Here is a 12,798-nt window from a genome sequence, read left to right as displayed (position 1 = left end):
ACCATCACTTTGTATTTTACATTTGGTTCTTTGTAGATGTTTGGTTAGGTGCTTTTTTTTTTAATTTTGTTTAATTTTTAAACTTTTTTGGGGGGGTAATTAAATTTGTTTATTTTTATTTATTAATGGAGGTACCAGGGGTTGAACCCAGAACCTCGTGCATGCTAATCACATACTCTACCACTGAGCTCCACCCTCTCCCCTGTTTGGTTAGGTTCTTATCACTCTGTTATAAATGGATGATCTACATGAGTCGTACACATGGTATTTGTCATGTATTAACATATTTTAAATTACTTTGGGTAAATAGGAGTAAGCAGGGCTGTTCTGTTTAATCTCGTTATCGTTATCAGTAGTTGAGACTGATAACACTGACACAGTACCTGGAGAGCAAGGCAGAGACTGAGGAAGATGGACAGGTCGAGGGAGGGAAGGCAGGATGCCCTCAAGGACACTGGGGCCATCTTGGTTCCCCTGCCAACCATCACTACTGAGCTCTGCCCTTAGCAGACATCCTACACTTGAGGTGCCTGGGAGACTCAAAGAGGAATAAGGCCCTCAGCAAGTGGGTTATTTATTGGGAGAAGCAAATAAGCAGAGTGTATTATTATGCAAATGAGCGAGGCGTACATCTGAGGTCAAGTGGCATGAGGGACTGGAGGCTTGGGGATATAGCAGATCTTGAGAGGGGACTTGGGCGGGCTCACGAGGGAGGTGACATTGGAAGGATGCTTGGCCTCGAAGGATGAAGTGGAGAGTGGAAGACCGGGCCTGCTTGACTGAATGAGTATCAAAAGCAAAAACAACAGAAACTTGAAGGTTCATAATGAGCTCACAAGTATTTTCTTGCTCTGTGTGTGTCTGTGCGCGCGTGTGTGTGTACAAGTGTAGGGGGGTGTCCAGTGGACACTTTTTAGACAGTTTGTTTCCTAACTTTGTTAGGAAAGCTAATTTGTAGGCTCCAGAAAACATTTTTTAAAAAGGCCCCTTGCCCACGAGCCCTCTGGCCCTCGCCTCCTTCTCTGCAGAACGTCTGGGGCTAATTAGTGTTGTTCCACACAGAAGCACAGAACCTTTCATGAACCACCAAACAAGGGTCACTTGCACACTGGAGATGCTCAGCAAATGAAACTCAATCTTTTTTTTTAAAAAGGGATACACATTTTTGTGGATTGCAGGAATTGCTTCATGAATTGCTCCGTGAAGAATTCCTTCAATTTCATTTTTTTTCCCGACCTCTTTCTTTGTCCCTCCTTGTGTGGGCCTTCCTCTTCCATTTCCCCTACAATATTTCTTTTTCTAAAATGCTGTCTTTTTAAAAACATATTTTGTATTTCGATATTCATGTTATCTTCAGGAGCAGGCTGTGTGTCTCTCTTCTATGATCAAATGATAAATCCCTTGAAGTCACTGCTACCTCTTCCTTTGCTTTTTCTGGGTTTAAATTATCTCCTAAAATCTGTGACCCCCTCACACTGAAACCAATTACTGTTCTCGATAGGCTCTTTATTTCAGGTATTTTGCTATTTGATAGTTTTCAAAATTTCTCATTTCCTCTGATTTCTGTCAAATTGCTTTCCATAAAAAAAAAAAAAAGCTCTTCTCGTGAACTCAGACCAACAGAGTGGTTACCTAGTAACAGTAGTTTGGGTCTGAGCTCGTGCTGAACCGCGATATGAGAGAGAGATGGAACATCAAAGCCGTTTCTATAACGCGGAGGCTGCCTCCGTTCCCACCACGCCACGTGAGTGATGAATTCAAGGTCTTTTTCAGGCTGTCTAAACCTCTTCTTCCCTGGTGGATGGAGAATGCCTTCTGCTCTGTTCTAGTTTTTAGGGATCAAAGAATTTCAAGGCTCCGTGGGGCCTCTGCTTCTGTTGTGTTCTTTCTTTGATTCTGCCCATGTCTGAACCATCTATCAAAGGTTTTCTAATTATCAATTCTTATGGTGGATGCTGTCCAGCTGGTTTTCTTGGCCTGCCATCCATCTGATACTCTTTTGACTGTCCTCCATTTCTTTTATCATCTCCTCCTGCTTGCTCCGGTTGCCCTTCTGACTCCTCATTCACATGGTAGACAAGAAAAAGATGTAAAGAGGAGGTTGCATTTTGTCCTGTAGCGTATGTAGAGAACACTGTGGAAAAAAAAATCATTTGTTTTGAAATCACATTTTGATGCTTATAATAAAAAGAAGGAGGTGATGTGTACAGTATAGAACAAAGTCAGAGAGAATTTCATGCTAATCAGATTGATAAAGCCCTGCAGTTCTCAGGCCATTGGCACTTGGTGGCGTGAATCCATTGCTGAGAAAGCAGATCAGTTACTTTATACGAACTGAACCTCGTGTTTATCCAGGATGGAAGAGGACTTGCTCAAGTCCTTTGTACAGTTCGTTCTTCTGAGTTGTGGCTGGACTTCTGATTCCAGATCTTGGTGCAAGTCCGGAGTCCCAGAAATCCCTCCCACCGTCCAGCGCAGCTGCTACTAGGGTGACTCGTTGGTGTTCACCCTTAGTGAATTCCCATGGGGACCCTGAGAACCCTGGAACATGGCCGTCAGCCTTTTCCAACAGGTTTAGAGGCCAGGTTCTCTAAACAGGTGGTTCATATCAGCAGTCAAGAATGCTTGCAATGCGGGGAGGGTAACAGTGGTGGAGCACGTGCTTAGCGTGCACGGGGTCCTGGGTTTGATCCCCAGTCCCTCCATTGACAAAGAAACAAACAAATAAGTAAATAAAAGCCGAATTGCCTCCTCCAACCCCAAATAAATAAATAAATAATAAAATTGAATTAAAAAAAGAATGAATGCAGTGTTTGTTAACTTGAAACATCCAAAGTGGTACCAAAGGTTGGGTCTACGTGCTTTTGCTGGGATGAGAGGATGTAAACCAGCGTTTTCAGATCTGAGGTGTCTGATGAAGCACTCTTTGGGCTCACTGATGGACAGAGTATACACCACAGAACACAAGACCTCCTTTCCATCTGCCACTCAAGTTCTTTGGAAACACTCATGTGCCTTTTACATGCACGACTGTCTCGGTTTCATTGCTTTGTCTTGTTTATTTGCAGGGTGCTCGGGGCTTAGATGGAGACCCAGGGCCTCAAGGTCTTCCTGGTGCACCTGTAAGTGGTTTTCGTTCCAAGGATCCAACGATAGATTTTTCAATGATCAAGGATAGGTTTTTTGCTATATATATATATATATATATGCAAAGTATATATATATGCAAGTATCTTTTACATGCAAATAAAGTGGAAAAGTGGGCAATTGTTCTTATATTTATTTAAGTTTTAAAATTAAGAGATGGGGTGCAGAGGAATATTCCTCAGACTTGATGTGGGTTTAGTTTTCCTCATTGGCAAAGTCAAATTGCTAAGTTTTTACGCTCGCTGTGTTTTCCTTTTGTTTGGTTGCTGGGGTGCTTAGAGTCACAGTAATGATCTCACTGTAGGCCGTCGGAGAGTTCTGTCCTTTTCCTTTACTGTCATTACTGTGGGCTGCCTCCCACCTCTCCTAGGAGTATATAAACAAAAAAGCCATTCGTTAGTAATCACCTGTACCACATTGAAAAGTAGACAAGGTGTAAGTAAAGTAGAATTTCCAACTCTCAAGGTCCAGTGGGGAAGACAGAACGTAACTGAACGCTGTATTATAAGAGCGTGTGCTAGAGCACGTGGGAGAGGTGATGTGCCCGAGCGGACCCGAGAGGAAGGCTGGTCTGGAAAGCCGTGCTGGGTGGGAAGGGCAGCGGGGTGCAGGCGAGCAGGAGCCCTGTTGGTACTGATGAGGGTGTGTGCTGCCAGAGGGGCTGCCACCACCCGGAGTGGAAGGCTCCTGTTGAGAAGATGAAATTGACTAGATGAGGTAGAACCATATTATGGAGAATGTTTAATGCTGATCTGGGCACTTTGAAATGATCTGGTAGCAACAGGAAGCCATTTGAAGGTTTTAGAACAGATGAGCAATTGAACAAAAGCTTTATTTCAGAAAGAGACATCCTCTCATCTGTTACCATCTAAACCATGTATCAACATTAGCTGGATGATGCTGACAGAAATCATTATTACTGACTGAGGAATTAAGTAATATGGAGGAAAGGTTGCCCCGATCCAAGCCTCAGCCCACCACGGTATTCAATGAGGCTGGAGGATGCGTAGGCACGGTTACTGATGTCAAGGGTACCTGTTCTACGGACCTTAATGTTACTATCCCTGTACACCCAGCGAACACAGAAGCGTTATGCATTTACAGTGAAATCAATAGACATGTAAGTCTCAATTATCTTTATGGTAATATCCATTTTAAGACAAGACAATTTTTATAAAAAGATTTCTTGGGCTAGGCAAGATATTTCCAGGATAGAGCAGAGTTACTGGGATGAAGGAACAAAAGCAAGGTAACATGAGTGGTGTTTTATAATTTCAAAAGACTGCCCATGAACACAGTTTTGTTTTCCTACAGGGTGACCAAGGACAGCGAGGACCTCCAGGAGAAGCAGGTCCCAAGGGAGAGAGAGTGAGTTCGGATTCGTGTTCATCGCTGTGAGCTTGGAGCTCGTCAGTGTCACCTGCTGGTTACGCTGATCTCTGCCACATCCTAAGTACTGTGCTGATTGAGGGTGTCTTGTCTGCCTTCTCCCTTCTGCCCTGCAGGGGTCTCAAGGTTCTCGAGGAATTCCTGGTCCCCCTGGGCCCAAAGGAGATACGGTATGTCCTGAGCTGTAGGCATCAAGAACATTTTTCAAAGTGATTATTGACTTGTAATACAACTTTAGAAAACACTGAAGGGAAGAAGAATACGTTCCTAAGACAGTGTGTTTCTTTGTGTGTCTTTAGGGCTTGCCAGGTGTGGATGGCCGTGAGGGGATACCTGGAATGCCTGGAACAAAGGTAGCTGTGTGATTTAGTCTAAGAGTGATGGGCTGGTCTCTTCCGAGACCAGCCAAGCACAGGGTTTCCATTATTACGTTACTGAGGCATTGATTTAGCTGGGTTTTGGCTTTTTTCCTCCTTTTTACTTTTAAATTATGTCAATTCCAAATACTTATTAGAATAGAGTGTTTGCTTGGTTTCAGAAACTCAGTAAAATTATCCCACTGATGAACGCAGGCAGAAGGAAATCATGTATTTTGATTGAATTTTTGTCTGAAGCCCTCCCCCACCCTCCCGCCCTGAACTGCATGTAAGGCCAGCTGTACAGATAGTCCTTTTACTTAGAAGGTCTTTTTCTTTCCTTTTCTTAAAAGAAGGACAGCTGTTCATAACTTTTTTTTTCCAGGGTGAACCAGGGAAACCTGGACCTCCTGGTGATGCAGGATTGCAGGGGTTACCTGTAAGTATTTGATTATTCAAATGTTTATTGATTTATGTACAAATTTTGAAGATATAAATTTGGGGGAGAAACACACTAAGTAATTTAGTAAGTTCTGGAGAAGAGGTAATGCTATAATTTTATATTTTTACAGTTTTACACTTATATTTTTGTATTTTTTCTCTGAACGACTAGTTATTTCTCTGATAAGTACACTAAGCTTTAACTTTATATTTTTCATCTCTCTTCTCTGTTTAGTTCGCTCAATCTTCCATATATTTTTTTTCCCTAACCCTGAGCTGTGAGCCAGTGTCATCCACTTCCTCCTGCTTTTAACCAGTTCTGAAGTTCTTGTTGGCAGGATTGAGACGTAAGAGGGCTGAGAGTATGTTCAGGGAACAATGTGAGAGAGATGTCATTTTTTGATTATGCACTAGTTTGAATTGTTCAACTTGGTGTTTCCCTGCATTAACGTGGCTGGAAGTTCATGTGGATTCTGCCACGTGTATCCTTGGCTCTCTGCAGGTGAAGGTTTCAAGTCAAAAGAATTACCTGGTAACACTGAGGACTGCCCTCTGGTTTATGATGATATCTGACACCTTAAAAATAATCAGCTAGGGGATATTAGGACTCCGTTAGCACCATGTCTCAGTGAATCCCGGCTTGCTTCCTGCCACTGTGTTTTTCTACTTAAAGCCTGGCATTTTTGACACGTCCTTGTTTTGTCTTTTGTACATGAAATCATGCCAGTGAGAGCATCTGTTGACCTGAAAATGGTACTGGATTCTGATTTGGAGGTTCATCCTTGAAAAGTGACTTTAGAGCTAGGATTTGCTTTAAGGGTGTTCAGACATAACAAGCCAGTGACAGTAAAGTTGCCTCCTAGAACTGTTCAGAGCTGGGGAGCTAGGAACCTCTCCCTCACACGAAAGCTTGGAGGTTGTCGTGATCCCCTTGGCCCCTCAGCGCTGTGCGCTGGGCTGAACATCCAAGGATTCCCAGGTGAAGTGATTAAACCCACATTCTGTGTGCCCTCTTTTAGGGGATACCCGGAATTCCTGGTGCCAAGGGTATTGCTGGTGAAAAGGTAAAAGATGAAAACTTTGTAATTTGTATTTTTCTCTTACCAAAGATTTTAGTTTTCATTTTAAATATTCCCATCCCATCTTTTATTTTATATTTGCCTCTAAGGAAAAACCAAAAAGATCTTCAGACTTTAAAAGCGCATTTCTTTCCCAGCGGCAGAAAGAGAACTTTGACGGAGTGTTGCTGGTTAGACTTCCTTCTGGAAAGTGTTATCCTCGGCCAGCGTAAGACAGAGAAAGTCTTATTGCTCTGTACCACTTACAATGAGGACCATATTATTAAGCCATAAAAATTGTCAGTGACTATCATTAGGATGATTTAGCTCAAACTTAAAGGTATTAGGCATTTTGCTCACATAATGATCAACCTGTGCTTATAATCCAGCACTTCAAGACAATAGTTAAAAAGAAAAAAAAAAGGATTAAAATATATCTTTACTTGAAATAAAATAGATGAAATGTGGATAATGTAGATATTGGTCACTGTTAGATTATAGGGCTCCAGCTGTCCAGTCGGAGTGGTCCACAGAGTCTTGAGAAGAAATGCTCCCTGATAAGTGGACCACGGGAGACTGATGGTGGAAATGGATTCCCGGACAGGTGCACTCCCTGGAGCCTGCTGGGAGGCAGCACGTCCTTTAGTTCCTCGCGTTGACATGATTCTGTACAATTTTGACAGTGTCAGTGTCGGGTAAAATGGCTCCAAGAAGTGTATTGGGGGTGGAAATGGTAAAGAAAGACATGTGTAATTAATATTGTGAAGAAAGAAAATTCCTCTCTTATTCTCTTAAAGCCCTTCATTTTTTTGACATTTGATCTTCACTTTGTAACATTTTCAATACCTTTATTAATAGACTTCTGGGAATAACAAAACGACATCTTAAATCTAAAGAACTTTGATGTATCCACCAAGAAAGAGAGTCTACATCCTTTCAAACTCTCAATGTAAAACCAGGAAATTAATGCTATTTAAGTAAGAAACACTCGGTGTGGGTAACACGGTGTATGATTATGCTCACTCACGGTCTGAGTTAATTTGAATATTGTCTTCTACCATCAGGGTAACACAGGCGCTCCAGGGAAGCCTGGTCAGTTGGGGAATTCAGGCAAATCGGTAAGATGCCGTTACCTTTTCATACCTGGTAAGCTGTTGTAATCACCAAGCCAAGGATTAGGGAGTTTAACTTTTTCTCTGTCCCCTTTCTCATCACAGGGCCAACAGGGGCCGCCAGGAGAGATGGGACCCCGAGGACCCCGGGGGCTCCCTGTGAGTACTCCTTTCTGCAGACGCTCCCGAAGTGCCTTCTCAGGGCTTTGCTGCGACTTGCCCCCTTCCTTCCTTCCTTCCTTCCTCCTTCACTCCCTCCCTTCCTTCCTTCCTCCCTCCCTCCCTCCCTCCCTTCCTTCCTTTCCTTCCTTCCTCCTTTTCCATTCATTCATCCACGAATGCCTTCTGATGTTTCAGCCTGTGCTAATCCAGGTAGACAATGAGACATGAATGCTATTCAGATACACAATATACTTTTTCCTCCCTAGAAAGTGGAAACAAAAGTGAAGTATTTAAAAGAGCATGATGGCCTTTTCTGCTCTCATCCCATCTTGAAGGAAATATTTTGGTGTGATTAAAACTATTAAAATCCTTAAAACTGTATTAAAACTCAACTCTGTTGAGATATAATTCATATACTGTGTAATTTGCCCATTGAAAGTATACAGTCCATTGAATTTTCGTGTATTTGCAGACTTGTGCAACCATTGCCACTGTCGATTTTAAAACATTTTCATCACCCCTAAAAGAAACTCTGTCCACTTGCAGATTCAACATTTCCCCCCAGTCCCCTCAGCCCCAGACAACCACTCACCCACTTTCTATCTCTATAGATTTTCCTATTCTGGAAATTTCATATAAATGGAATCGTACAACAAAATGAGTGTTTTCATGACTGGCGTCTCAACATAATGTTTCATGGTTCTTCTGTGCTGTACCGTGGAGCAGTACTTGGTTCATTTTTATTGCCAAATCATATTCAGTTACATGGATAGACTGCATTTTGTTCATCCCTTCATCCAGTTGATGGCCATTTGGGTTGTTTCTGCTTTTTGGCCATTTTGAACAATGCTGTGAACATTTTTCTACAAGTTTTTGGGTAGGCTTGCTTTATTTCTCAGGTACCTTTAATTTCTAGGAGTAGAATGGCTGGGTCATGTGGTAACTGTTTTTTAATCTTTTGAGAACCTGCCTGACTTCTTTTACTGTGAGTTTGTAAATGTGTCTATTTTGCAGCAAATATAGTGGTGTGTATTTTCTCATTAGGTACAATTTAGCTCCTAGAGAGAAACTGATTTGGAAATTAAGATTATGCATTTAAATATAACTTCAAAAAAATTCTCTCTAGCCTTCAGTTTAGATTTTTATTTTCAAAGCCTGCTGGGTAACAAAAGGAACTCCAAGCGAGAACACAGAAATGTTTTAAAGTATCATTGTTAACGTTTTAAAAAGTATTTCTTCATTTGACTGTCTTTTATGAATGGATTACTGCATTCTGTTGATTCTTATTTTGTGGTTGGCTTTAATCGTTTGGTAATTATGTAAGTTTAAAACGCTAAAGCTCTAAACTGTTTTAGAAACAATGAAAATGCAAATATATATAGTTTAAAATGGTTTTCTCTCTCAGTGGGTTGCTCTTCCTAGAATAAACTTTGTTTACCAAGAACTTTGGGGTTAAAAAAAATAATTAAAATGATACATTTTATGGTATATATATTTTGTCAATAAAATTTAAAAAAAAATTTAAAAAGTATTTCTTGAGCATGTTGAATGAGGTTTTTCCTGCTTCAGAAAAGCGAAATACCACAGGTGTCTTGTGACCCAAGAGTGAGGCATTTCCGCTTCTCACAGATACCTGTCAGCTCACCTCTACCAGTCGGCTTCTAGAAGTTTCTCTGCAGCCAGAGAAACTAGCTCCTGCTCCTCATGCCTCACTTACCCTTTTCTTCTCTCTTGCTGCAGGCCTGTGGATTTCTAATTAAAATACTTTCCCTAAATTGACTGTCAAAGCAACGAGGTCACAGCGAGATGACGTGTCTAAAACAGCAGAAAGATTTCACAGGGTGGGAGGGGGTGCTGGAACTCTGAGAAAGTTGATTATTACATCTCGTGTTCACTTTTAGAGCAGAAAACTGAGTACAGTTGCTGGAGCGCCTGCTGGGTGGACCTTGCGCTGAGCACAGGTGACACGAGGAGCTCAGTGCTAGGGGATGTAGGAAGGAACGGACTAGAGGCGGGGCTGCAGCAGGAGGTGGGGCGCGGTGGGGGGTGTTTAATTCTCTCGTGTGATGGGAGGAAGTTAAACCCATGCAGGGGTTTGAGCCCGATTCAGGTTTTGATTTTTGAGTTTCTATAAGAGTCTACATTCTTCCCACTGTTGCCACCACTGAGGCTCAAAGCCTTGGCGGTCTCACATCACGCTCCTAACCTCAGGAGGACCTGTTCCTTCTGCCACCTCCCTTTATTTTAATTGCAGTGCAGTGTTGTGTTGGTTTCAGGTGCACAGCAAAGTGATTCAGTTATACATACATATATACTTTTTTAGAGTCTTTTCCATTATAGGTTATTGTAAGATATTGAATACAGTTCCGTGTGCTACATAGGAGGTCCTTGTCGTTTCTCTATTTTATATATAGTAGTGTGTATATGTTTATCCCTAACTCCTAATTTATTCCTCCCCTGCCCTTTCCCCTGTGGTAACCATTAGTTTGTTTTCTATGTCTGTGAATTTGTTTCTGGTTTGTAAATAAGTTCACTTGTATCTTTTTTTTTTTTTTTAGATTCCACATATAAGTGATATCATATGATATTTGTCTTTTTTTTATTTACTTCACTTGTTATGATAATCTCCAGGTTCAGCCATGTTGCTGCAAATGACACTATTTCATTCTTTTTTATGACTGAGTAGTATTCCACCGTATACGTATATACCACATCTTCTTTATCCAGTCATCTGTCAATGGCCATTTAGATTCCTTCCTTGTCTTGGCTATTGTATACAGTGTTGCTGTGAACATTGGGGTGCACGTATCTTTTCAAATTAAAATTTCCTCCAGATATATACCCAAGAGTGGTTTTGGTAGATCATAGAGGAAGTCTATTTTCAGTTTTTTAGGAAATCTCTACACTGTTTTCCATAATGGCTTCACATTCTGCCAACAGTGTAGGAAGGTTCCCTTTTCTCCCCACCTTCCCTAGCATTTATCATTTGTAGACTTTTCAATGATGACCATTCTGACTGGTGTGAGATGATACCTCATTATAACTTTGATTTGCATTTCTCTATTAATTAGTGATGTTGAGCATCTTTTCTTGGGTCTATTAGTCATTTACCTCCTCCCTTTTCCAGCCTCAGATTTGACTCTTCCTTTCTCTGCCCACGTTCACCACCCTGGCTCCGATAGTTCACTGCTGCTTGATCATTGCCTTCCTAGCTCCCGTCTGCCCTCCTTGTCCCTGTGCCTCCCAGCAGGGCACTCTTGGCCTCTGGGCTGGGGTAGTTCTTTTTCCTCCAGAACTCTTGGAAATGGCAGGATGTCTGGCATCTGTGACCTCCGCCCTAGAAATGCAGCCATATTCCCACAGTCCTGGTGACAGACATGAACGTCTGGGGAATGGTCGTGCTCATACCTCTGTATTGGGCTTTGCCAAGTACAGCTTCCATCATCCCTTTGCTTCCTCATTTAAACATCTTCAGTGGATTTGCACTGACAATAAAGAAGACAGAACTGTCTGTTTATCCCCTAGTTTTACTTCCTGTCTCTGCCTTGCTCCGAGCTTGTGCTCAGTACTTTCTGCGCTTCTCAGCCCGCCTGTTTGCTCTTGCCACACCCTGCTCTTACATGGGTTTTGTCTCTTTCTCTGACTCAACTTCTCCAGTGCCCTCCTAGGTGTAACTAAAATGTCAATTATGCAGTGAAACCATCCCTGATTACCCCCTGTCCCCCAGATAGAAGGGATCTCTTCTTATTCTGAACCTCTAACCATTAGTCCTTTTTTGCTCTGTGGTATGGCAACTGAAGGAAGACAGGGACAGTCTGATCCACATTTATGGTCCCTGCATCTCTGTCCTTGGTCCTGCTGTAAGGTCATGCTCAATAAATACTCCTCGAAATAAACTGAATGGGAGGTCCAGTGAATCCTGCTGTGCTGCCTCTGTTCATGATAATTGACTTCTCACCTACTATAAAGTTTTCAGAGAAGTGTCATGACAGGTTATAAATATTGTAGTTCCAGAGCGGAGTTTTAATGCCAAATCTGCTCCTTTCTGAAAGATACATTTGTTCTTCCATTTTACATCATTAAATTCCTTTTCATAGGTAAGTTCACACATTTTCAACTCTTCATCACAAGTTTGATCTGTTTTTCCTGCAAATCTCAATTGGAGAAGTTGAGTAGAAGGAATGAAACCTATTTCTAAGGTGTCCTACTAAAGGGCCAAGGAAAACTGAAGCACGTCCTTGAAATTAAGTGTGACCCCCTGTCCCCACCCCACCCCACCATTATTCCAACAAATTTTGCGAACGACACAGCAAAACATATTGGCGTTTTGGGCATCTCTAGTGATTACCTGTGAGCACATATCGTTACCATTTGGGCTGTACTTCTGGTTTTCCTCCTCATGCTCCGTGGGGTTTACACCTGGGTCTAACTGACCCCTGGTTTAGAGCTGGCAGGTGGCTGGAGCCTCTGATTTGGTCCTACAGTGGAATGGCTCTGGTCCATTTTCCTCTTCCGGGCTTCTCAGAACTTGCCAGGGCTTTTGCTGTGTGGGTTGTGCGTGCTCTGCTCTTGTGATTTTGACTGAGATGAGTGCCATGCTGATCCACCCCCGGTTTTCTGAAGGTTACACACCCCTGGGGTCTGGATTATCCGAGAGTTCTCGTTTCTCTTGAAGCCCCGCATCCCAACCCCGTCACCAGCAGCTTCAACTCAGAGGCCCCACCTGGTGTGCCACTGCTGGCCTGAGCCGGCTCCCTGCCCCGCCGGGCCCTGGAGCGCGCCCCTGTCAGCGACCTGCGATGCAGCTGTGATGGTTACGGTGCGAACAGACTGCGGTCTGCCTCAGTGTGAGAGGGAATATGTAACCCTACAGCAGAGAGAAATACAAACGACACAATGCTGTAACATTGGATCGCTTTTTAAAACATCTTCGTGGCAAACTTGAAAAGCATCCTTGTAGTAGGACTAATATGATCTTCCAGTGTTAATTTGAAAATGGCTTTGTAGAAGCAACAGTCTATAGAAATCATAACTGACCTTCTGGGTTGAACATCCTTTTTGCCAGAAAGAGGCCTTCCGTGTATAATACAGACGAAGTACAACTTCTAAAGTTGGCAAGTTGCTAAGTAAGGA

At 42.5% G+C, this 12,798-nt stretch overlaps 1 protein-coding gene across 2 annotated transcripts in view; it reads left to right on the top strand.

The window, feature by feature from the left end:
• Nucleotides 1-12,798, top strand: part of COL9A1 (collagen type IX alpha 1 chain) — an 80,389-nt gene that overhangs the window by 42,415 nt on the left and 25,176 nt on the right. For both annotated transcript variants that reach the window (XM_031455939.2, XM_031455940.2), the window contains 8 exons: nt 3,069-3,122; nt 4,462-4,515; nt 4,653-4,706; nt 4,836-4,889; nt 5,278-5,331; nt 6,353-6,397; nt 7,456-7,509; nt 7,609-7,662. In XM_031455939.2, coding sequence (XP_031311799.2) covers nt 3,069-3,122; nt 4,462-4,515; nt 4,653-4,706; nt 4,836-4,889; nt 5,278-5,331; nt 6,353-6,397; nt 7,456-7,509; nt 7,609-7,662 — 423 coding nt within the window. The remainder of the gene's footprint in view (nt 1-3,068; nt 3,123-4,461; nt 4,516-4,652; nt 4,707-4,835; nt 4,890-5,277; nt 5,332-6,352; nt 6,398-7,455; nt 7,510-7,608; nt 7,663-12,798) is intronic.

This window comes from Camelus dromedarius, chromosome 6, assembly GCF_036321535.1.
Source record: "Camelus dromedarius isolate mCamDro1 chromosome 6, mCamDro1.pat, whole genome shotgun sequence".
In the NCBI taxonomy this organism is placed as follows: Eukaryota; Metazoa; Chordata; class Mammalia; order Artiodactyla; family Camelidae; genus Camelus; species Camelus dromedarius.
The sequence above is the reverse complement of the archived record's forward strand: the minus strand, read 5'-3'. Positions and strand labels throughout refer to the sequence as shown.